Source organism: Chanos chanos, chromosome 8, assembly GCF_902362185.1.
Source record: "Chanos chanos chromosome 8, fChaCha1.1, whole genome shotgun sequence".
Classification (NCBI taxonomy): Eukaryota; Metazoa; Chordata; class Actinopteri; order Gonorynchiformes; family Chanidae; genus Chanos; species Chanos chanos.
Window position 1 is genome coordinate 41,040,022 of NC_044502.1, and position 24,199 is coordinate 41,064,220.

Sequence of the window (24,199 nt, forward strand, 5' to 3'; positions counted from 1 at the left end):
ATGGACAGAGGAGCTGAGAGACCGGAGGATAATCTCTGGTACTCCATCAAAGAATCCAGCAGTTAACTGTCTCAGCCAACACAGTCACACGCTGAGACTAAGGTAACCGACACTCCCGCCACAAGCATAGTTAAAGCCGCGGTTCAAACTCAGGTCAGAGGTCGTGCCACACATGACACGTCTATTGATCTGTCACACATCTTGAACGTGCGTGAAATTATTCTGGAAAAGAGAGGAAACAGAAACAAATGCCCATTCTTTATTTCAGTTTATGACAGGAGACTTTTTTTTTTTTTTTACAACTTGCTAAATTAACTGAACAGCTGTTAAAAGAAAATATTTTTTCAGACTACAAATAAAAAAACAACTAACTAACAAACTAACTAACTAACTAACTAACTAACTAAATAAATAAATATCTGACTGTACAAACACTTTTAGACTGTGTACAAACTCTTAGAAATACATTTAAGAAATTACTCAGTTTATGAAGACAGAGGACCTCTTATAAATAAATATTCCCAGATGTTTAAATTCAGAGGTGAACTGAAAAGGGCAATATGTGTCATTTGAAAAGCTCCATTCAGGGGTTTCTGAGAAGGGACATGAGCCAAACTGTGACTGGCGAGAGAGAATGGGAGGTTTGTCCATATCACACTGACGTGTCTGACATTTTCCTTTTATGTAATAAAATAAAAATCCAATAAAATGATTAAACAGTCCTGCCTAAAGTGTTAAAAGAAGAGAACCTTGGGGCTCGGTCCAATTAATCTCGAATTCTTCAAAGAGGACCAGTGAGGCCAATACAACTATCTCATTAGTTACATACACACTCAGCTCCTGAGGAACACAGAAAAGCAATTACTACTGAATACAAACAGAGATGATCGCTATCACTCATCGAATCCTGCTGTGCGCTCAAAAGCCACAGGCATCTACAAAAATGAACGAACGTGAAATTCTGAACACTAACGTTACCGTCTGACGTGGTCCAAACTTACTGGTATTAATATGCGGTGATGTGACTCTTGCATACGGTTACTAAAAATATATCAAGGTGATGAAACTCTATCATTGGGCTTCATGATAAATTGACATTTGTCAGAAGAACTTGTGAAGGGCTGGGGAAATTGAAAAATCACTCTGATCTCCAGATGAAATGCTGAAGCATATTAAGGTGAGAATTGACATAACAGTCTTCCTTATCAGACTCCAGATTCAGGAACTCTTCACTTTAATTAGCCTTCCATATCAAAGCCGCTTAAGATTCACCTTTAATTTCATGCCGAGTTATACTGGCCCAATGGAATGTCAGAATTGGCTGGGAAAGTCTGTCAAATATATTCAAAATGTGTAATCGTTTTGGGGGGGGGGGCTATGAGGACTCAATCAACCCCCCTTCCTCCTTTACTCTATTTAGCCTCTACTTATTCTCAACCTCCCTTTTATGCCCCCCCCCCCACCCCCCCGTCTGTCTCTCTCACTCTCTCTCTCTCTCTCTGGGGGTCTAGTTCCAGGACCACTAAAAGCTCTTGACAGTATTAGATTCAGTCTTCCTCCCTGTGAAGTCAAGACCAAACTCTAATAAAAAGTGTGAAACTTCTCACGACCCCACAGGCTGAGCGGGTCCGCACACCACATTCATTTCATGCTTGTTATTTATTTATTCCCATTTCCCTCCAGACCAAGGGATGAGTCGACGCCCAGACTGCTCCATGACAGACCTACTCGATGGAAAAAAACACACCCAGCTGAGACATGGCTCTTAAAAATCCTTTACTCACACTTAAGCTCACCTGAGTGGCTCATAAGTTATTATATGCAGACCAATCAAATCCCTCACATTGCTAGTTAAGGTATAACCAGGTGCAGTACCTTCTACTGTTTGGAGAGAGGCTCTTTTATGCAAATCTGAGCAAAGATAAATGATGAATAGACATGAAAGGTTCACCATGCATTCATACCAAATATGAACACAAGCCCCTGTGTCATTTTGTACTAAAATGGAAAGAGCTGATCCAGTTGGTCTGTGTAGCAATATTGAGTTTATAATGACCTGGGATTAAAAGAGGATAAAAATAGTAGGGAAAGTGATTGAACTAAAAATTTGCTCAAAAAAAGCTTCTATGGGCTTAAAGGCTTGAGGGAGAGAATGACGCTCGAAAGTAAACGGACCAAGAGCGATTACAGAAAAAACAACACGGATCAAGTCATTGGGTCAGGTCACCATGGATACAGTACGTCAGCATCACCATGCAGCTTACAATGTAGGAACCAGAGAGAGAGAGAGAGAGAGAGAGAGCGAGAGAGAGAGAGAGAGAGAGCATGTGTATGCGCATGTGTGCATGCACGCATGGGTGTGTGTATAAACTCATAAACGTACATTAATGTTAAGGCTCAGTTCACCGCTCTCTCGTTGTACCGGACTGCAAATAGACACCAGGGTAGGACAATAAAGGGGACAAGATCAAACTGGAGTCAGTCCACCTTTTATGTCTAAACCCCCCCCCCCCCGGTCTAACTCTCCATCATCCCCCTTTTTCCATCTGAGTCATTACCATAAAAAGCAGTCCAATCCCTTTTAATCTCCCAACCTCATCATACATTTGTGACTGGTTTTTTTTTTTTTTTTTTTTCATTATCTCTGTTGTAATTCTCCAGGCTGGCCTGGGTGATACGCTGCTTCACTATACACACTTTTTTTTTTTTTCCCTGCGTCTTTCATTTAAACCAACAGAGCCAAGGTCAGCTGTGGCTTGTTTTTTTTGTTTTGTTTTGTTTTTCTTTTTTTTAGTATTTTGAGAGGTAGAGGGAGAAAATCTCATGTCGAAAATGATTTTTTTCATGGAGGGGGACGACAGAGGACTGGGAAAACAATGCTGTGTACTCTAACAACAATTTGCCATTTCCTTCTTGCCCCAAAGAATAAAGTAGAGAAAGTATTCATTCAGACTGGAAATCCAACGATCCATCTTTCATTGGAACAGACTCATAGGAGTACGACATGCTTCTCTAGCCTCTCTCTCCTCTAGTCTCTACACTCAACTGGCTCTTTTCAGCTTCTCTTCACTCTGTATTGAACGCCTCCAGTTTACTGACTAATGAGTGTGTGAGAGTGTGTGTGTGTGTGTGAGAGAGAGAGAGAGAGGACGAGAGCTAGAGAATTTTGATGCAGCAGACGGGGTCCGGTGAGGCCCTCCCTGCCGGCTGCTGTCTTGGTCCAACCACAGAAGAGAGAGAGAGAGAGAGAGAGAGAGAGAGTGAGCGATCTCAAGCCAATCCATCATCCCGCGCTGAGAGAAACCTGTTCTGACAGAAGCGCTGTACCCAAAGCTTGCGGTGGAGGACCTGATGTCTACCTCCTCTTCTTTAAATACCGTCACAGGCCCACACACCCACACAGCTGTACTCAGAGGCCTCCGCACCTATCTGTCTTCAGCTTACAGATGCCTGTCCATGTCAATAAGATTTCTAAGTCCCCAAACTTACATAAGCGTCCTATTGCCGGGGAGAAGAACTCTATCACTCTGTTTGCCCCGATCTCCTGCTCCGGAGGAGGCAACGGTCAAACTCTATTACAGATCCTACAGCGTGTGTCTCGGGAGGATTTATTTTTCAACTCTGTCCTCCAATCACCACCACTCCCCCCCCCCCCAACTTTCTGATAGTTTTGAACATATAATGAGGAATTAGAACTACAGCAATTACCAGAATTTGACAATAAATACTTTGCCGTAAACGATTTTGACTTAAACACGGGTAAAACCACTTTTAAAAGTGTAGGAAACAGCTGCTACACTTTAAACAGATGGTCTACCTGCTGTAAACCTGCCAAACCCTGCATTAAGCCATGGCTACTATGTATTCATTTCCCGTAAAGGCATGCTAGTTAAGGGCTCTGATGTTTTAATCTCAATGTTCATGAGACCAGGGGTGTTTGGGCTTTAATGTATGCAGTGAGTTTGCGCTACGGGATGGATGCAAGAAAGGGATGTGCATTTATGTGATCTCAATCTCAATTAACGCTCAAATCTGGAATAAAACGCCTAATGCATCTCTCATCCTCGCCCCGTCTCTGTGCAGTTTTAGAGCACAGTGTCTGAGCATTTTTCATAATAATATATGAATAACAGATCCATGATCATATTACCTCACATCATATCATATCATATCATATCATATCATATCATATCATATCATCACATATATCATAAATACATATATAATATAATACTGAAATATTAGAGATGCTAGAGACTGACTATTGGTCATGATCTATTGCGATTTTCATTTTACCTGTCATTAAATGATTGCCTCATTCACTCACATTAAACATGGGGAACTGCTGAGGGGAACAGGGTTCAAGTCCACAGAGAGATGAGTGAAGGATGTGGGTTCGGGAACAATTTGTCAGCCAGTTCTCCATCTCCATGGAGATGGACTACATCCTGCTTTCACACTGGTTCCTTTAAAAGGCTCCCCTGGGAAGAGTGGGAAGGGGAGGGCATAATGATAAGGCATCTCCACTCCTGCTTACAGAGGGAACAAACTAACATTCAGAGAGAACACATTTAGCCAGGCCTCAACTTAACCCTGGCGAAAGGTCTTTCCATCCCATTTAGACCCTTAAGACGCTCCTTCACCCTTCCACCCTCAAACAGACGGAGCGGAAAGCGCCGAAGGACACGAGGCGATGGAAGCCGCGTTCACTATAAAGCAAAGAACGATGGGAGAGAGGCGATGGATAGAACCGAGGTGGTTCCTTCTGGAACTGCCGCCGTGAGAAAATCCTTTACGATCCAAGAGATGGAGAGGTTTCAAGGTTGAGGAAAACAAGGAGCCAAGACGACGCCATAAGATAAAAAACAAAAACAACAACAATAAACAAACTGAAACAAACAAAAAAAAACCAAACCATTTCAGGAAGAATCCCCGGATCATCTCTAGCCCTCTGCGCCTTGCCTTCGTTGAATGTTCGCCGGAGAACTTTATCACATTTCTACCGCAGTGTCACCGATCGTCCACAAATGAACAGACTTCGATCGATACAAACTAAAAATACCTGGCTAGAGCAAATCACCTCCCGTAACCCCTCTTTCAGCAACACTAGACAACCCCCATCCCACCTCCACAGCCCCCCCCCCCAAAAAAAGAAAGCAGCCCCTTTTTTTTCTCCCCCAGACACTGACATTGGCTCTGGTAAATAATGTATCCAGTCGACCTCATCATCTGACTGATCGATCACCTCAATCAAGTTCTCGAGCTGCTCCCATAAAACACCCCCAGACTCCACTTAAACTGGTCAAAGGTGAGGTGTGTGTTTTTTTTCTTTTTCATTTTTTTTTTTTTTTTTTTTAATGGAAGTCCATCATTCTAATGGCTCCTTAGAGTACAAGGGTGAGGAAAGAGAGGCTGATCTCTTGCACCCATTTCATGGCTATTTGCATACAGGGAACTGGAACGGCTCCTTCCAAAAGCAGTGGCTTGGTGCTCTCTAATTGTCTCTCTGGGGGAGGGCCAGAGAGAGGGGGAGAGAAAGAGAAGGAGAGAGAGAGAGAGACAGGTGGGAGGAGAGCAGGATGGAGAACTGGATGGAGAGAAGAGGTGTGAAGGTGTTTAGGAGTTATAGAGGACAAAGCTGTGATAAGATAAAGGTTAGAAAAATTGTGGAAAAGGAAAGAGCACTTTCTCTCTCGCTCTACCTCCCTCGCCCTCTCTCTCTCTCTCTCTCTCGCCCTCTCTCTCTCTCTCTCCCCCTCTCTCTCCATTTTTGCACTACGGCAGAAGGCTGGCAGAGGGTACCTGCAGGGCTGTACTTTGGACAATTCCATTATGCCCATAGGACAGCTATTGTTACAGGATGAAAAAGTGCAGAAGACAATATCTGCACTGTGAAGGGGACAATGTGGGTTTGACTGCAAATGCACCGCTCTCCTTTCTCTCACCAGCTCTTTCTATTGCACAAAGTACTTTTAGAATTCTCTCATTGCATGCTTTTTTAATATGAAACTGGGTGTATTATTGACCCACAAATTAAGCATACATTAGCTATGCCCGTCTGAACAGATGAGGACTATGTCCTCCTAACCTCATATTATAGGCTGTAGTTGGTTCATCCTTGAATGCAACAAAAGAAAAGAAGAGGATTTTTATTAGAGATTTTCTAAGCCCAATATCTACACTCCCTCTCTCCTTTATTCAAACCATTTGTATAAATTATTAGCATCGGGCCACCTGGAGAGGAGCAGAGAGAGACAGTAACAACATGTGCACAACACATTTTTTTTAAAATTAAATATCATTCATTCATTTTCTGAGTCACTTATCCTAATTCGCCTGGCTTCATATCTTTGGCCTGTGGTAGGAATGCGGAGCTCCTGGAGGAAACCCACGCAGACATGGGGGAGAACACACAAACTCCACACAGAAAGCACCCTGGCCATCCAGCTGGGACTTGAACCTTGGACCCTCTTGCTATTAGGCAACAGCTCCACCCACTGTACCACCATGCCCGCCCTTATCAGATATCATTAAATACATAATTAAACAGGATACAGCATGGCCCCTTCTTGTGATAAAGTAGAGAATAAACTAGACGGTAAATATACCATTACCAAATATTTTACGATTGGGTTGGAAAAAAAAAGAAGGGAAAAAAAAAGGAGGAACAAATTCCCTCTCTGAGAGCACAAAGGCATGAAGAACTGGTTGTGTTTTCCAACAGTCTGAAGAACAAGGGCTTTTCAGTCAGGCCATTCTCTGTGCTTGTCTAATCCCATCACTCACAGAAACTCTGAGATCTTGGAGGGCGTCTGAAAGTCGGCCTCTGTTTTCTTTCTCCTGTTTAGATCACCCCATTTTGAGGAGGTGGGGGGAGGGGGGGGGGGGGGCTGGGCAGGCCGGCATTTGGGGATGTAGAGGGTGAATGGAGGCCAAGGTTTCCAAGGACACGTCATGTTGAAACAGAGGCAACCTGAAAATTTTAACTCCCCCTTTTAACCCCCTGAAGAGTCAGAACAAACACATGGGGAGCAAACCTGGCGCGAGTCCAGCGGGTCAGAGTAATTTCTGTTGTGAAAGAGCGTGCACTGAACTTTCCGTGGTAATTAAAGTGTCTTGTGTAGTTGTTTGTTCGGCGTGAAAAAGCGTAAAAGGAAAGTTGCGGTTTCTTCTGTTACCATACCCTCAGGTTTTAAGTCTGGCTAAAACTACAGAGGGTTCCTCGACAAAGGCTGAGGCAGGCTTTTAAATAAGCCACACCAGCTTCCTTCTAGAACATTCTTATATCAATAAAAAAAAAAAAAAACAGTAGCCTGGGAAGTGTGAGGGCCCCAAGCAGTTGGTTCATACTCTGCTAAAAGCAAGAAGCGAAAGTGAATCAGGAACATTTGGGAGGGTGGGGTGGTGTAGGGTGGAGGTGGGGAAGAGAGAGCGTTGAAAACATATGGTGTCAGTGTATTCCTGTCTGCTCACCGTGAATGTGAGAGCCACGGTGCCGCTGGTCTCAGAAACCGTGTTTGAATTTTCATTTACAAGTCTGAATCTGCAAGAGGGAGTTCATCGAGACCTTGGCCAAACATCTGGGTTTCTCCGTCTGCCTCCTTAAGCAAACAACTGCAAAGAAAACTCCTGTTGCACATGTGCGGAAAGTTACGTAAAATCAAAAAGATCTCCTCAGTATTCCATAAGGAAAGCGAGTTCAGGAAAGCATCTTAGCTTGTTTTGCCACCTTCACTACGACAGGTTGGAGCTTACACGACATGTGACCATGTTTAGTCAGTGACCTGAGAAGGTGGCCTGAGTAGGTGTGCAACACTCGCATGGTTTTGAAAGTGAACAGGCCAGTTGATAGAACTGCACAGAACTGACTACAGTGTTTGATGTTTGTCACTGGTTTCTTTTTTAAGGTTGGTGGTTGGATTGAACATTCAATGCCTAGGGCATAAACAGCAAGGAAGTCTGCAGTCTCATCAGTCTTGTCCAATCAAATGATTCGGAATGGGTTGCAGTTAGTTACTGACCTTTGCTGACATATTTATGCTAGGGCTATCAAAAACACAACTAAAATCCAAATGTTTGCTGAATGTTGTTAAAGTATGCACAATTAACCGTAAATAAAAGTACATCCAAACCTGTTGAGCATGGGTTGTATGCCATTTTAAAGTGTTAAGAAGGACCTAATTTTGGAAAGAAATATACACCCATCAAAATGTTTGTCATGCTTGGCACAACTCCAGAGGAAGATGTAGCATTGCCTTTAACCAGAGCCACAGAGTTGAAAACAAGACAGGACTTCTCTACCGTTGTGAGCTATTGTCCTTCTCTCTAATGCTCTCTGGTGTTCCTGTTTCAGCCTTGTGTGTGTGTGTGTGTGTGTGTGTGTGTGTGTGTGTGTGTGTATCTCAGTCAGTGATCTATGTGTTGGACCTGCGGACTCAATCCTGCCAGTGTTTATCTGTTCGCTGCAGAATGAGGTTTGAAGGACATCAGTGCGTGGGGTAGTGACTAACTGGAAAGAACAGAAAGTGTCAAAGAGCAATGAGTCACAGAGGTCAAAACTCACAAGCACAAAAACACTTCTGAATAAGAACACAAACCCACACATGTGCACATGCACCTTCTCTCTCTCTCTCTCTCTCTCTCTCTTCTCTCTTAAATCCTAAACGCATACTTACACACACACACACAGACACCAACACACACACACACACACAAACAACTAAACAAAACCTTGCGCGTACACATACTTGCTGAGCGGTGTAGCACTAGACAGAGGGCGGGACAATATTAGCAGCGTTATTACAGCAGTCCTTCTAATAAAACAAAGGCACAGGAGGGAGCTCTAAAGGCAATGGGCTCAAACCATTTAATGCACTCAAGTGCTTTTGCTGACATTTCTTTCATTATTAAGTATGAAGTCATCATGATTTAATGCCCAAGCACTTAATCATAACAATAATAATAATAATAATAATAACATCTCTCTCAGAACTATATCTACTCATTCTCTGAAGTCTGGAGCTTCTCTGTAACGGTTCCAACTACTACTGCTGTTACCACACACACACACACACACACACACACACACACACACATACACACACACACACACTGGAGCAGTGGTACAGTGGACTGTGTGGCTGCATCACCTCTCTCTCTCTCTGTCAGTCCTACTCTCTCCATAATGAACAGTAATGGCCCCGGGTTCCTCCCGCTGCCTACCACTCACATCACTGGGTCACCGAAGTCACGCCAGCCCAGAGAGCTAAACCACTGCCTTGTTTCCTCCTCCCACCCTCAACAACATACACACACACACACACACAGAGAGAGAGAGAGAGAGAGAGAGAGAGAGAGAGAGAGAGAGAGAGATGAACGGGCAATTCCGAGTGTCAGAGGCTGCAAAAAAGAGAGAGCTTCTCCGCTGGTGAGAAGGCAAAGTAACAAAGGAGCGAGAGAGAGAGAGAGAGAGACAGACAGACAGACAGACAGACAGACAGAGACAGAGACAGACAGAGAGTAACTGTATAAAGAATCTGGATGGTAGTTGTGCTGTGAGAGAGTATGACATCATCCTATGACCCATCCTACTGACAGTGTCAGTGTCATTGTTAACACCAGTCAGAGTGCCTACCTCTCTGGCCTGTGTCTTATCAGGATACACTCTGAGCAGTCCTACTGCACGACACACACAAACAGACCAGCTCCATCTGCAGTCTCTGCCAATGTTTACTGAGGCTCAACGCTCTCTCTCTCTCTCTCTCTCTCTCTCTCTCTCTTTCTCACTCTCTCTCTTTGAGTCTCTGCCAAAGCCTATAAAGGAACAATGCACACGAGATGGAAATTTCCACAGTGCATCTTCATAACATATCTTATAATTAACGCAGTTTGAGTGCAATTTCAGTGAAGCACGAGCATAAAAAACGAGATCAAAACTTATTTTCAGACTGTATAAATCAGTTTAACAAACTGTTTAGGTGAGGAAAAAATGATGAAACACACACACAAACAAACCCATGACCTTTTTATCACACAGTTTTCTTTAAGTGTATAGAGATGTGTGAAACCGGATTCCTTTTCAGATAATTGGCAATTATGTTTCATTTCACTGACAGACATGACAATGCTGCCTACTCTTCTGCCCGGACTCCGTTAGGTCCTTCACAAAGAAGGTCTGTCATTTTTGACCAATCAGCTTTCAAAGTGTCATTCTGGAATTTAACAGGGACATTCTTCAGCCGTTTTCAAATTGAACAGGAAACCGATCGTCAGCTCTCAATTTCCTTGTAGCTCTGAGTCGAGCAAGAAAAAAGAACAAGAAGAAAGTGAAGAGGAACCAAAAAAAAAAACAAAAAACAGAAAAACAGAAAAAGAAAACACCAGATCACAGTATTCAGCAAATCTTTATAAAGTGGAATGAATTTCAGTTTGTCAAAATCAAATGTTTATCGGATAACTTGTCTTCTTGATTGAATTAAATGGAACGCTAGAAGAGTCGATGGTGAAATATAAATTAATAGCAGCAGAGTAACCGACGCTGATACATACATTTTGCAGATTGATTTGATAGTTTTGATACTGTCCTTCAGCTGAGATTAATAACAGATAGCCCTTGACGCCAAAGCAGAACAATCTCAAGGTTTTGAGAGTGAGTTTGTGACACTTAACCTCAGTATTTCCACATATAAACTGTCACTGCATATCCTTATCATACTGGACTATTAATGTACATTAATCAAAATGAATACCATTAGCGCTTTCAATATCTAAAAACTACATTAATGCAGAAGTGATATGAATGATTCTCTTTCTACATGCACACAATTAAAAATGCACCATTTTGTACGCTGTAGTTCTTTCTTCTTTTTTTTTTTTTAATTTACGTAAAAACAACGTTTTTTTTCCGTTTTGATGAGCTCCTCTAAACACTGAAATACTATTTTAACTCCCACGCATGAATTTGGTCCCTGTGCAAACTGATGGCCTTTGACCTAAGGGCAGTGCAGGGCAGCTCCAGCATCAGGAAAAAAACATTTCAAATCACAGTTTACATTCAATAGGGTTTTTCTCCCTCCTTGTGTGTGTGTGTGTGTGTGTGTGTGTGCATATGTGGTCTTTTTCACTTCTCTCTGTCTAATTAATTCCGTCCACGGCTCAGAGCACTTAAGAGAGCAGAATGCCGTTCATTCAGTCTGTGGAAAATGTTCGCATGTGCCTACCCTTGCTTTTTGGGCTGCTTATTTATTCAGGCTTCTTAATTATTCATCGATCTCATCGCCTCTCCATAAAACACTGCAGTTATAACGCTTTTGCGCCTCTATGATGAAGGTCAAGGAAGAGATGTGATATGCCCATCACACAGATTATAAGGTATGGCTACAATTGGAGGGAGAGTGAGAGAGCGAGCGAATGAGAAATCGAGGAGAGAGTGCATTCGAGAGAAAGAGAGGGAGGAAGAGCAAAAGAGGGAAAGGGGGAAGAACGAGCGGCAGATGTTTCTCTCTCTCTCTGTGTGTGTGTGTGTGTCATTCTGAGACGTGCAGGGGGACAGGGACAGGGACGGGGACGGAGACGGGGGGGGGGGGTGGGGTGAGGGGGGGCTGTTTCGCCGGCTTTAGGCATACTGACATGACTTTTTACAAGTAGGCTAAACGGGGATCCAATCTCCCTGCATCTCTGCTTGCTCACGGGATTAAATTATAGAACACAGCATTCAATTTCATACCTGGCTTCCTCCATAGCACTTCACAGCACAACAGTCAAAAGCGGAGAGAAAGACTTCACTCATCTACCCAGGCATTCCTCCGCGTCACAAAAACAGACATAAAGAAAAAAAAAAAAGGATATCGAACGAGCCAAAAAAAAAAAAAGTCATTTACTCTCCGGATTAGCCATACTGGTTGAAGTAAGCCGTTTCCCTCTTCTACGCTCAAGAGGAAGAGCTAATTTTCGGAAACGTAGGGAAAACGCGCATTCGCCATTTACACGGCACATTGCTCATAATATCGAGCGAAATCTTCATGGAAAGATATTTTTCCACAGCTAATTGCACTGTCCCGATAACAACATCAATTAAATGATAAGTCTTGAATCATTTGAGCTGGGGACAACATGAAGGTGACCTCTAAACCTGATGGGATTTTTTTTTTATTATTATTATTATTCTCTGCGCGTGACTGTTTATTGTCACTAGCTATATGACGTTACACTCCTACAGCACTGAGTAAAGGGACCCATAGTCCAGCTAGTACACGTTGAGAAATAAATAAATAAGTAAGTAAATACATAAATAAGCCAACCAACTAACCAATCAACCTTTGAGAAGGATTCTATTCTGTGACATTTCGCGTGGCAAATCAGAACAGTGATACAACTGTGACTGTAGGGTAATATGTCACAGAACAGTACTCCTCTCTCTCTCTCTCTCTCTCTCCTGCATCTCATGAATAATATCGTGCATCGATTAAAAAAAAAAGAAAAGAAAAGAAAAATCCATATTTAGTTGAGGACCCAAATGTCAAACGTAGTGTGTAGCTTTGTCATTAGAGCTCAGTGAAGAACACCACCGTGTCTGCCAGGCGTTGGAGGACGAGCCCCAACAGATTCAGGGGAGGAGGAGGAAGAGGAGGAAGAGGAGGAGGAGAAGGAGGAGGGTTACAGAAGAACGGGGCAGGTGTCGCAGGCGTTTGCCCACCGATTCCTCATTAAAACCGGATCGAGCCGTTATTAAGAGCTTTATCGAAGGATTTCCTTCCGAGCCCGAGCAGTGTGGGAACAAGTCGACACTCGCGCACACAGACGAAGTCACCAGAGACTTTCCAAACCTTTACCAGCTCTCTCCAATTAGAGCCAATAGCATGTCAAAATGTCACAGGCTGTCAGCTGAAAGTGGGGGGAGAGAGTGACGGACAGCAAAGGGTGGAGGGGGGGGTGGGGGTCCACATCACGCCACTGAGAAGGCGATACTTTAGACAGACTGGTTGGATGTAAGTTGTGTCTGGTAGACCCTATACTTCAAACCTATACCATGTCATAGACCTCTATGATCCAAACCAAGTCACGTCTTAAAAATTCACTTTCAGACATAAACTCAATGCGCTACATCTGTTATAAAGGCTTGGGCTACAAGGTTAGAGAGAAGTGGTATATGACAGAGTAGGCTTCATGATGCAATATTTTATTCAAAGCAGCAACACAAACCTGGAGTGAATCATCGGCATTGACCTGTACACCTATGCACTGACCGACCCGTTGCTAAGCTACACTGTACGATATGTTTAAAGGAAAGAAAGCAAAGGCAATAAAAAGCCATTACTCTGGAGTGTTTATTAAAAAGAAAAAAAAAAAAAAAAAAAACATGATCTAGTCAGCACAGTCAGACCTGAGAAGAAGACCACAGCTGCAGGTAGCAAACCGTCACTCACCGAACATATTCCCGATGTGACCGTTCCTCGTGAGTGGCCGCAGTTCGTTCTTCCCCCAGGCGTATTGCTTATAGCTGTCCCAGGCAAACTTCATCATCTAGAAAGACAAGAGAGCAGAGGTCAAGATATGTGCCACTATTGCCAGGCATAATCAAACCGATGGCCTTCTCCCCATAAAAAATACAACATGTGTCTCACACTCAGATATATCGACCTTCCATTGGCTTGCCATGGATCAGCAAGAAAGAGACAAGGATATTATAATGCATAAAGCAGGTGGATTAACTGTGATATTGATCCTACTAAGCCCCAACACAAAGTGTTTATGTCCTGTTTCGACCCAGCTTTAAAAAACCACCGGGCAACACGTGTGGGTTGGAATTTCTCCAGTAAAGGAACAAATTTGGTAGATGAATGTCCTAAGAGTTGGTATGACTAAGTTGAGTGAGGGATGTGTGTGGATATATGTGTAGGAGTGATGAGAAATTCAGAAAGGGAGAGCGGAATGGGTGAAATGGATGAGGATCAAACAGAGAATTTTTCATCATTTTTCCACAAGAGAAGATCCAACTTCATGCTATTCATCTTTGCCTCGAGCAACAAGCTGCTATAATTAGCTGTGCTGTAAGACAGGCAAAGTTGGTTGATATTAATGAAATAAATACATAAACTCATGAATAGGCAAACACCACCGAAAGCTACTCCCAGCAAAATAAATTAAAGAAAAAAAAAAACTGCTTGTTTTCATATCTTTAGAAGGCCATAGACACTGTTTATTTCTCCATACAGCAGTTTTAGTTTGGACATTTTTTTTATGCCCAGTTCAATCCAGTACTATTTGAAGTCTCATATAAAGAATTTCTGAAACATTTTTCCAGCACACTGAAACCCTGAGATTTGTTTTTGGTGGACAGAAGCATCAGAGGAGTCACAAGGTTACTAGAGTTAGTCAGAATTAACCTATAACGTATGAGCTTTCAAGACTTCTCCAGAAGTTATGCTAAGGAAGAGTCGATTCACAAGCTAAGCCTCAGCTTGGAAGATTTCCAATATTTTCCAGCAGTGATACAGATTGCCTCCCCTGGCACATAATGAGACGAGATAGAGCGTGAGAGAGCGGAGAGAAGACAAAAGAACACGGGCATGATGTGCTGAGGACTGCGCTGATGGACTTGAACAAAAAGGTCAAGGTTCCAAAAAAGTGATCGTACACAGAAAAGCAGCGGCGCCCTTGGCGGAGGAATTCGACCGTGATTTACAGCCAAAGTTGAAGACTGGTGTCCTCACGTGGGCGGGTGGCCTCTTCTTCCTCTGCGGCCTGAGAGCACATGCTCTTCGAAAAATTATTCCGATTTGAGAAAAAACACGTCTATGTGCCACCACCCACCACCATCTCTCGCTCTAGCCCCCCCCCCCCCGTGACAGCCTCACCTTTGATCGGTCTCTCCAGAACAGTCCTGTTTTAAAATGCCAGGGTCTGCTCATAGGCTGACACAGTGTGTAGCGTGAGCCAGGAGAGCGCCATCTGACTGTGCAAGTTAAGTCTGCTGCCAAACAACTTCACATGGCAAGCTTTCAAAAAAGCGCTCGAGGTGAGGGCTAGTAATTTATGTGGACGAGCTTCCAGAGAAACATAAAGAGGGGGGCGGGGGGGGGGGGGGTAAGAGATACTGAGGATATGAGAAGGGAATTAAAGCGACATATTTGGATGGCACACTTTTTTTTTTTTCTTTGCTGAAGGAAGAGAGCGAGAGAGAGAGAGAGAGAGTGTCGGGATGTGGAGGAGTCTGCCTCAGGGAGCAGGGGAGTGTTGCGTCTGTCTTAGCGCTGACAAGGGTGCTCGACTCCGCGCAAATTAAAGGGAGAAAAGACGCACCGCACAAGTTTCATCTTAATTAATTCTCAGAAATATGTCATTTTGTAGAATGGTAAAGCAACATCAATATCCAGAAGGTTGAAATGAAAGAGGTTTTAAAAAAAAATACAGAAATAAATAAATCACACAAAATGCCACAAAACTTTTTTTGGATTTCGTATCAACTTTATCCGTAAAGAGCAAACCATACTGATAACCAGAAAAGCACACGGAAAAGAACCCAAGCTGAAATGTTGGAATGGACAGAGATAGAATGCCAAAGCGCTTCTATCAGGAACATCAAGAGCATCAAACACGGGCACATGGGTGCAGACTCCCACAAATAACAGGTGTTCTGCATTATTGTGACAGCAATGAAACAACACAGAAACTTCCACTAAACCCTTAAGATGTTATCTTTTTCCGAAAGGCACCATTCTGCACCCTGAATCATTCTGCCAAAATAACCCATCTCCAGAAAGTTCAACAGGCTCTCACTTCTAATCTCCAGAACTTCAAAGAACATACTCAAATGCAAAGCGCTGAACCACCATCTAGAGAAAATTACCTCGACAAAACCACTGAGCCACTGGTACTCTGAATCACAAGAACTCCTTCAACGAGACACATCTTCAAATGAATTTTATCCAGCTATTCCTGATATGGTAGATGTGTACCATGAACAACTATAAAGAAGATCCTCAGTCCACTGAGGTGGAAACCTTGGCATATGTTACCCTGGATCAAATATCAGCAAGGCTACAGCCAGCAGAATCTTCCGGAAAACCAGTAGCCATACTGTACAAATTGACAGTGACTGCAACAACAGTACGGACACACGAGTCATTGGCAGACTCCCTAGGAAGCCCGATGACCTTTTCTGAACTTAAGTAAGTTTGGCTTGGAAGTACATCGATTGCTCTTTGCCTAACTAATTGGCTGGTTGTTTAACAAAGTGGGTCAATTTCATGACAAAGTTGGTGATTAAAATGAAAGAGGGATTGATCAGAGTGGCTGACGTGCCCGTTCCTCTCTCTGGATCGGGAATCAAAGCCGCAGGAGGGATTATCGCGGATCACGGCGCTGCGCAACTCCAGATACGAAAACGCCCACGAGAGCGTCGGAGAGAATGGAAAAAAAAGAAAAAAAAACGCAATCAGCCGCTCACCCAGACACACACACACGCAAACACACGCAAACACACACACACACACACACACACACAGAGCTTAAATTAAGATTTGAAAGAGAACATGCAGTGTGAGTGGTTTTGATCTTGTCAATGACAGCAGCATGATGACTGGGAAAAAAAAACCCCATTACTAAAACATTTGGAGATTTTTGTTCTCCTTAATGAGAGAATGCACTCACCCTGTCTGATCCTCGGATAAATTACCCCTCTTGGCAACATATCTTTTCTTCAAATCACACATCAGTTTGTGCGTGTGTGTGTGTGTGTGTGTGCGCGCCTGGGTGACATTGTCGAACACCATAAACACGTGTTTTAAAAAACTGCCAAGGCCACCTAAAAGGTTTTTCTTTGTCACAAAATATATAATAACTACAATAATAATAATACAGACAAATTCCAAACACAATGAATTTCCAAACGTGGTCCTTCAAAACACCCGAAGATGAAAAACAGAGTACAAAGCCATTACCACCACACACTGCGCACTCAGGCCTCTCATCTCAGCATGGTAGCCCAGCAGGGCCTGACTGACTGACTGCCTGCCTCTTAAGCCCTTCCACACTGCAGCAGCAGCACCCGGCCCTGCACCACAGCGAAGAGCGGGAACCAGACGGTCCGCGCGTGTCGGACACATGGCGACAAGGCCTCGCCTGACACACACGCCACTCTTTTGTCTCCGGCACCGTCTTCTAACAATTTGCCGAGACAAAACGAGCGCCTCGTTTTACGACGAACGACTTTGGAAATCGCCGGCAAGGCAGTTATTTATGCTACACGGGGGGAGAAAGAGAGAGAGAGAGAAGGAGAGACGGAAGGTGACATTAACGATGATTCGGTGAATCTGTGTTTTATGAGGAAGGCCTTGTATGCTTCTGCTTCCTGAGGACACGGTGAAGGTAAGCACCAGGCTCTCCTGCATTTACCTCACTGACTGATTTACAACCATTACTGTGAAACAGCCATTAGTGTGAAACATGAACAGTGTTTCTTTTCTCTCTCTCTCTCTCTCTCTCTCTCTCTCTCTCTCTCTCTCCTCATTTCTCTGCTCAAAGTATTTTCTCCTCTCTTCACTAATTCCCCCCCTCTCCTCCGAAATCTCCGTAGGTTCGAACTGATGATAGAAGAAATGACTTTTCATCTTTTCTCCCCCCCCCCACCCCCACCGTGTGTCACATCCAATGATTTGTAGACATTGGTGAATAAACGGCACGATATCAATCTAAAGTCCCTAAAAACGGCAAATTTTCTCTCTGCGTCAGCTTGCGCTTTCGCGGGAAAGTGAGAAAGGGATAAATAATGTGCCTTTACAAAAGACCTAATCTGCAATCCTTAAACAGGATGAACTGGGGGGCAGAAAGAACGAATTGCAGGGTCCTCTTTTTAGAAAAGGCAAATCTTTCAACGCAACACCGCATAGTGCTCCTTTATTCATCTCAACGTTCATTCTGTGCATATAATCCACGCATAATCCAATTTGTGAAGGTAATGTGTTTCTATTCATTCATGCCTGAAGGCAAAGCTGAAAATATCCAAGAGGAAACCCAATCAGAGGAATAGCAGTAGTAGCCCAATTAGAGGAATAACGGGCATAAATTACAACCACGGAACTGCTGATGATTGGCTGTTGAGTGGCTTTCCAATAACAAAAAGAACCTTTGTTGAATGAATCATCCTCAGAAACACACACACACACACACACACACACACACCCTGTGTGCATGCATGTATGTGTGTAACCTCTTCACCACCTGTGCGGGGGACACTAGCAAAGTGAGGCCACTGGCGTTCCCGGGAAAAGAAGCGAAAAAACCAGCTCCTCATACAGATGAAAACTGTTCCGCTTTGTAGCTTTTCTCCGGCTGGCTAATTGCAATGGATCTGCAGCTTCCTGCGCGGCAAGTGTCCCTGCCATCTTGATACTTAATCAATAGCCAGTGACTGCAAGTAGCACTTTTGAGCTGCCTGATCTTCAGACACTCAGCTGTGCAGAAAGAGAGGGGCCGAATACATGAGCCTCGGCTCAGAATAGACCCCTGACATGCAATGGAGAGGCAATTGAGGTAATTATCAAACTAAAACAGAGGGGGGAAAAAAAAACATGTGAGTGACAAAAGAGAGAGAATTAGATTGATGACATGAGCCTCCGTCTGCGCTGACTGCCAACAGCTGTAGTGGGGAGGGAAAGAGAGAAGGGATATTTAGAGGAGAGAGAGAAGGAGAGAGAGAGAGAGACAGAGATGAGGACAGGAAGGAGAGAACAGAGAATGGAGGACTGAATGAATGAGTGGGCGCAAGAGTTTGAGAGGACCTGGGTTCTGACTGAAAGAGCTGCTCCATGCAGCTGTACCTACAAAACACGGCTGCTGTCTGATTTTTTTAAAACATTTTTTTTTTTAATTTATTTCATTTTGTGAATACCGTGTCTAGACAAACGAGTCTTAAACGGCCCCCAGGACCGGAAATTTCCTTGGAACGGAAATTTAAACCCATGCTGCTGTGGAAACATTTATCTGCTATTACTTTCCAGGGAGTATTAGAATATGCAAAACGTAGCCAAACCCCAGATCTTGTAAAACCATGAGAGAACCTTTCCTTTTAAGGGGATCTTAACATAGAGAAGGTCACGCTAGGCAAGCTCAAGAAAAGATTGTGATAGATCTGTAGTAGACAACAGACCAACACAAACAGGGTGTGTTTACCGCCTTGCCTCTGCAAGGACAAATAATTCCTTACTCTCTCGCACGTTATCACGGTCACCGAGGTTTCAGACGTCTGGGTGACTGTCCTGGCTATGAGCCAGATCTTTGGATGAGCACATCGAGGTGTCCCCCGTCCCCCGTTCCATTCTATACCCCAATTTAGCAGCACCTCCTCCTCCGCCCCATACACCCACACAACCCCCGAAAGCTACTACATGCAGACAGTGATTTACCGTCACCGTTAAACCAAAGTCAGAAGGGTCACAGCTGGACATTAAGAGAAAAGTTATAGCGGAGCAGGATCTCGGAGGCCAAGTCTCTGGACCTGGATTGTGCTGAGAAAGCTCCCACCTGGAAGCTTCAAGGTCCAGGCACCGAAACGATTCGCACCTTCATCACTTTGATATAGCTGAGAAACCACCAAAACACACCCGCCGCTCAAAATATAAGATAGGTAGCTGGGTGTCATATGAGGAGGTAGTGTTTGAAATGACATGGGTCTAAGAAATTGTAATCCCATGGCACTGAAAAAAAAAAAAAAAAAAAAAAAAAAAGTCTCCTAATCCAGGCATCATCCTCAAGCCACCTGAGGAGAATGGAGTTTTCCAATTTCTTTTGGGATGCCCACTGGTTCTCCGCTGGGAGGCAACTTCATTTTTAGGTGGAAGATTGGAAAAAAAGAAAGAGAACAGGTGATTCGAAGGTTCTGTCAGAAAGTGTCTGAGTCTGTCTTACATTTGTCACTAACTCTAAGTTATTCAGGGTTGAAATACTGAATGGGAAATGAGGCAAGCTGCTGGATCTGCACTATTTCAGATGTTACAAGTACAAATCAGGGGAACACAGAACTCTAGTCTCTAGCCCCCCCGCCCCTTAACAGATGCAATCCTCAGAGCTCGGTGGAGACGGCTGCTTAAAAAACTTTCAGCCTTTCGATCGCATTCACGTGCCGAGGATGCTATCAAAATTCTGATGAGCCCCTCTGTCAAACATATTCCTTGCCACCCAACATTTGTGTCTTTCTCTCTCTCTTGTTCACCCCCCCCCCCCCCACACACACACACACACACACACTCCCTCCTGCAGAAAATTCATTAAAGTTTGATGAAGTCCTTGTTTTAAAAGGAAAAGGGTTTTTTTTTGGCTCCAAAATCTCTTAAGACCTCAAAAATAAGAACGGAGTAAGAAACTGCTGAGGACGCTAAAGATGAGGGCCGACCGCTAAATTGAACAAGGTCAGGGATAAACATCCCATACAATGAAAGCTCTGGTATCAAAAGAGAGTGTCAAAGAATTTAACGAAATTAAAGACAGCTTTCAGACATCTTTTGATACCAGCAGTTGTATGCCCCTTCAGAAACTCCATTTGCAATGCACTATTGGAGTGTCACTGAGTGCTCACCAGGTGACGGAGGTGAGAGTGGTCTCTACTCTTTTAGATCCCTAAGAACTTGGACCAGTGACCTCCTCATCTCCTCTCAACAGCTCAACCTTCACCTTGGCCCAGAAGAGGAAAAGAGAGTAGGAGTGGGTGGGAATGAAAGAGGGAGAGAGAGAGAGAGAGAGAGAGAGAGAGAGAGAGAGAGAGAAGAGAGAGGATGAAGTAGGATATGAACATAACCCTGGCTGAACAGAGAGAAGGAGCTCAAACTGTCTCTTGCTCTTGGCTAAAGCTCCATATGCGGGTAGAGGTTACGGTGCGTAATGGTTTGTCATATGTCTAATGTATCCCTAAGCAGTGCATGATGGCACATGCCTATAAATCATAAATGACTCATCATGTAGAGACATAAACACAAACACACATAGACACACACACACACACAAAAGTTTAGTCTGGCTACAGCAAGCTGTATCAGAGACAATGGGGAATACTGCACTTTATTTTCAAACCAGGTCATGTCACCACACTGCACTGTATATTAGTCAATGGCTACTGCTCAAACAGTTGCTAAGCACTCAAGAAATAGTGTGTGTGTGTATATGTGTCTGTGTGTGTGTGTGTGTGTGTGTGTGTGTGTGTGTGTGTGTGTATGTGTGTGTGTGTGTGTGTGTGTGTGCGAAATACAAAAATAATAAAACTTTGGGTCTGTTGCTAACAGCGAAAACCTCAGTATTCATAAGACTAAAATTGGTTTTAGCCGTGCAAATACCCAGACGCTTTTCCCCTCTGTATTTTTGTGATGCAGCCGTTCTGTTTGTGCCATAAGCTAAGCGTCACTTCAGTCTGAGGAGGGCAGAGAGGATCATGGGTAATAAATCACCTCTCTCCCCTTCCACTCGTGAATGCCGAGACACCGGCTCGTTAACGAGGTGCTGTGTCATCAGGCAGAGCCAGGGAGACCTTTTGGCAGAGAAAGTACTGTATCAGCTTCACACACACACACACACACACACACACACACACACACACACACAAACAAGAACCAGCACACACCAAAGGCGAAAAGAAACCGTTTCCTCGCTGTTTAAAACACATTCATACCAGGGGGTTGAAGGCTTAGCACAGAATACAGAAAGCCACCTGAGGTCCACTGCTGTCTCAGCAAAGTCTGGAAGTCCATTACAAGCCTGGCCTACAAAACAGAGAACCTCAGTGAACTCCAATCAGAATCTATATGGTACTAAATCAACGAAACCCTGAGATACAGAGTCAGCCGACCCATCATCGAGCACCGTTTGGCTGCAGAGAGGGCGCCTGATGACGATTAAAAAGAGAAGTGGTTTTGTTTTCTCTGCGTGCGAGTCGCAGGGGCATTTTTTTTCAGTGGTACAGAGCCAGTGTGTTACTGAAAATGGTATTTTGGACTGTTTGTTAAAATTCTAATTGTACAGCTGGTTCTCGACTGCAGTTGAAAATTAGCCCTGGCGAGCATAAGGTATGCGGTGAAAACATTAGTCTCATCAGATGATGTAAATTCCTCCACAAGAAAAAAAAAAAAAAAAAAAGAAATCTGGAGAATAAACAAACATCAAACAAACGCGGAGAATGTGCGGTATATTTATGTGAAATGTATTCAATACACAACAAATTATGAAATGGCTGTTAGGTCTGCGCCGGACACTTTAATTACGGCGTGATGCATGAAGAAAAAAAGCCGCAGGAAATTACTCAAGACAAACAAAACTTTTGGAAGCTTTTGAGGATTTGGGGAAAGAACAATAGACGCGACTGTAACTGGGAGAAGAAACTGAGAGAGAGAGAGAGTCAAAGGAATGAGATGTCTGTGTTGGTGATAAAAACACGGCAAAATAATTGTCCCTGAGGCACACGAGGATGTCCGCGTTGAATAACTGGATTGAATTGGATTTGATCAATGCTCCACCCATGTTAATGAATCTGTCTGTGGGCCAAATGTCTTTTTTCTTATAACACACACACACACACACACATTACACATACAGATACACACACACACACACACACGCACACACACACATACAAGATCACCGTCTCTATAACCGTTGTAATCCAGTAGATTAAAGGACATCACTGGTCCTTTTATCTCTCTGGCCCTGACCAAACAGAACAAATAGTGGATTCTAAGTTGCTTTATAAACAAGCTTCTTTATCACACACCCCTACTCACAGAGGAATACAGTCTCTCTTTACCTCTTTATGTGTAAAACAAAGAGAGAGAGAGAGAGAGAGAGAGAGAGAGATGTGTGTGCACACCACGCTAGATTGTCCTTCTCCTCTCTCATTCCGGCGGCTCTTTACCAGCAGTTCCCAATCCGATCATTAGAAGCCACGCATCACTCATACCAAGAAGCCTCCTGAGTCTCCGCGACGACCAAAGCCGCGGCTGAAACTTAAAGACATCATGAAAAATTCATGCCGTAAGAGAAAATAGCCAAGGAGAGGCCATTAAAATGGCTCGATCGGAGCCCAGAGCCTCTAAGTACCAGGATGCCTTTTGGCATTCCTGAGTCCCCTTACGCCCCCCCCCCCCCCCCCCCCCCCCCCCCCCGAGCGGCGACCGCAGGGGACTGATGACGGAGGAGCAGGGACCACGCCCCTGAGCGACGGGTGAAAGATTCAAAAAGCTGTCACACTTTTCATTTTAACGTTGCTTAATAAGACCGCAATTAGCAGTCATAACGCTGTCAGACACAAATAAGGGGGAAAAAAAGGGGGGGCGAGGGAATTCCCATTGTTATGACGGCAATGTGTTCTGCCCCGAAGCCAGTTCATCCGTGTGTGTTCTGAAGGTGGCTGAGAGAGGGTGTGGAGGTCTCGTTGGCCCTTGGCCACACTCAGGCACTAATGGCTCCTTGGTGCGCCAGTGGGACAGGATACAAAGGGGAGGGAGGGGGTAGTTCTTAGCCCTGGGTTTCAGACCCCTAAGTTCACGTCAAGCTGTTTTTTAACAGAGCCAACTGGATCGCACACCCTCAGCCTATGGGCAGGCCACCAATTACAAACGGGCGGCCGTGCCCACACAGGCGGAAGGAGAGAAGAGGAGCCAGGGAGGAGGCATCAGGTGGCAGAAAGAGCCTGGGTGTGTTAATGGCCAACACTGAATCAGTTGAGTATGCCTGCGTAATTACAGTGGAAGTGTGAGAGAGAGAGAGAGAGAGAGAGAGCATCTGGATATACAAAGGCACAGCTTCTCCCCAGCTTGGAGCTGATGTTTCACGGCCACCACGGAAAAGTCCACGGAGTGAGGATTGTAGGAAATGTTCAACTTTTTGGCTTAAGAGTTTTAACACAGAACTGAGTTTTCGCCCTGAGGCTCAAAGTGTGTGAGCCACGCTAATCAACAGGAAGAAAGCCTGTTGTTAAAGGACTAAAGTTGAATACAACGCGCCGGCTCTGTGGCGTCATAAAAGCATTATCTTCAGCCTCCGCAGTGTGTTTGTAGATTTATTCCCACAATGCTTCAGTCTCCTTGACGAAGACCCTTGTGAACTTCCAGAGGCAAAAAAAAAAAAAAAGTCACGTGAGAAGAAGATAGGAGGAAGGAAGAGGAGAATGCTTATAGGTGGGGAGGAAACAGAGATGTTGTTGGAGTTGGGGGGAAAGTAA

General features: G+C 44.1%; 1 protein-coding gene across 1 annotated transcript in view; it reads right to left on the reverse strand.

Annotated features, from left to right (window-relative positions):
- LOC115818417 (mannosyl-oligosaccharide 1,2-alpha-mannosidase IA) overlaps window positions 1-24,199 on the reverse strand; it is a 130,771-nt gene that overhangs the window by 54,864 nt on the left and 51,708 nt on the right. Inside the window, exon 2 of the mRNA XM_030781787.1 lies at window positions 13,425-13,521. Within this exon, the coding sequence (XP_030637647.1) occupies window positions 13,425-13,521 (97 nt within the window). The remainder of the gene's footprint in view (window positions 1-13,424; window positions 13,522-24,199) is intronic.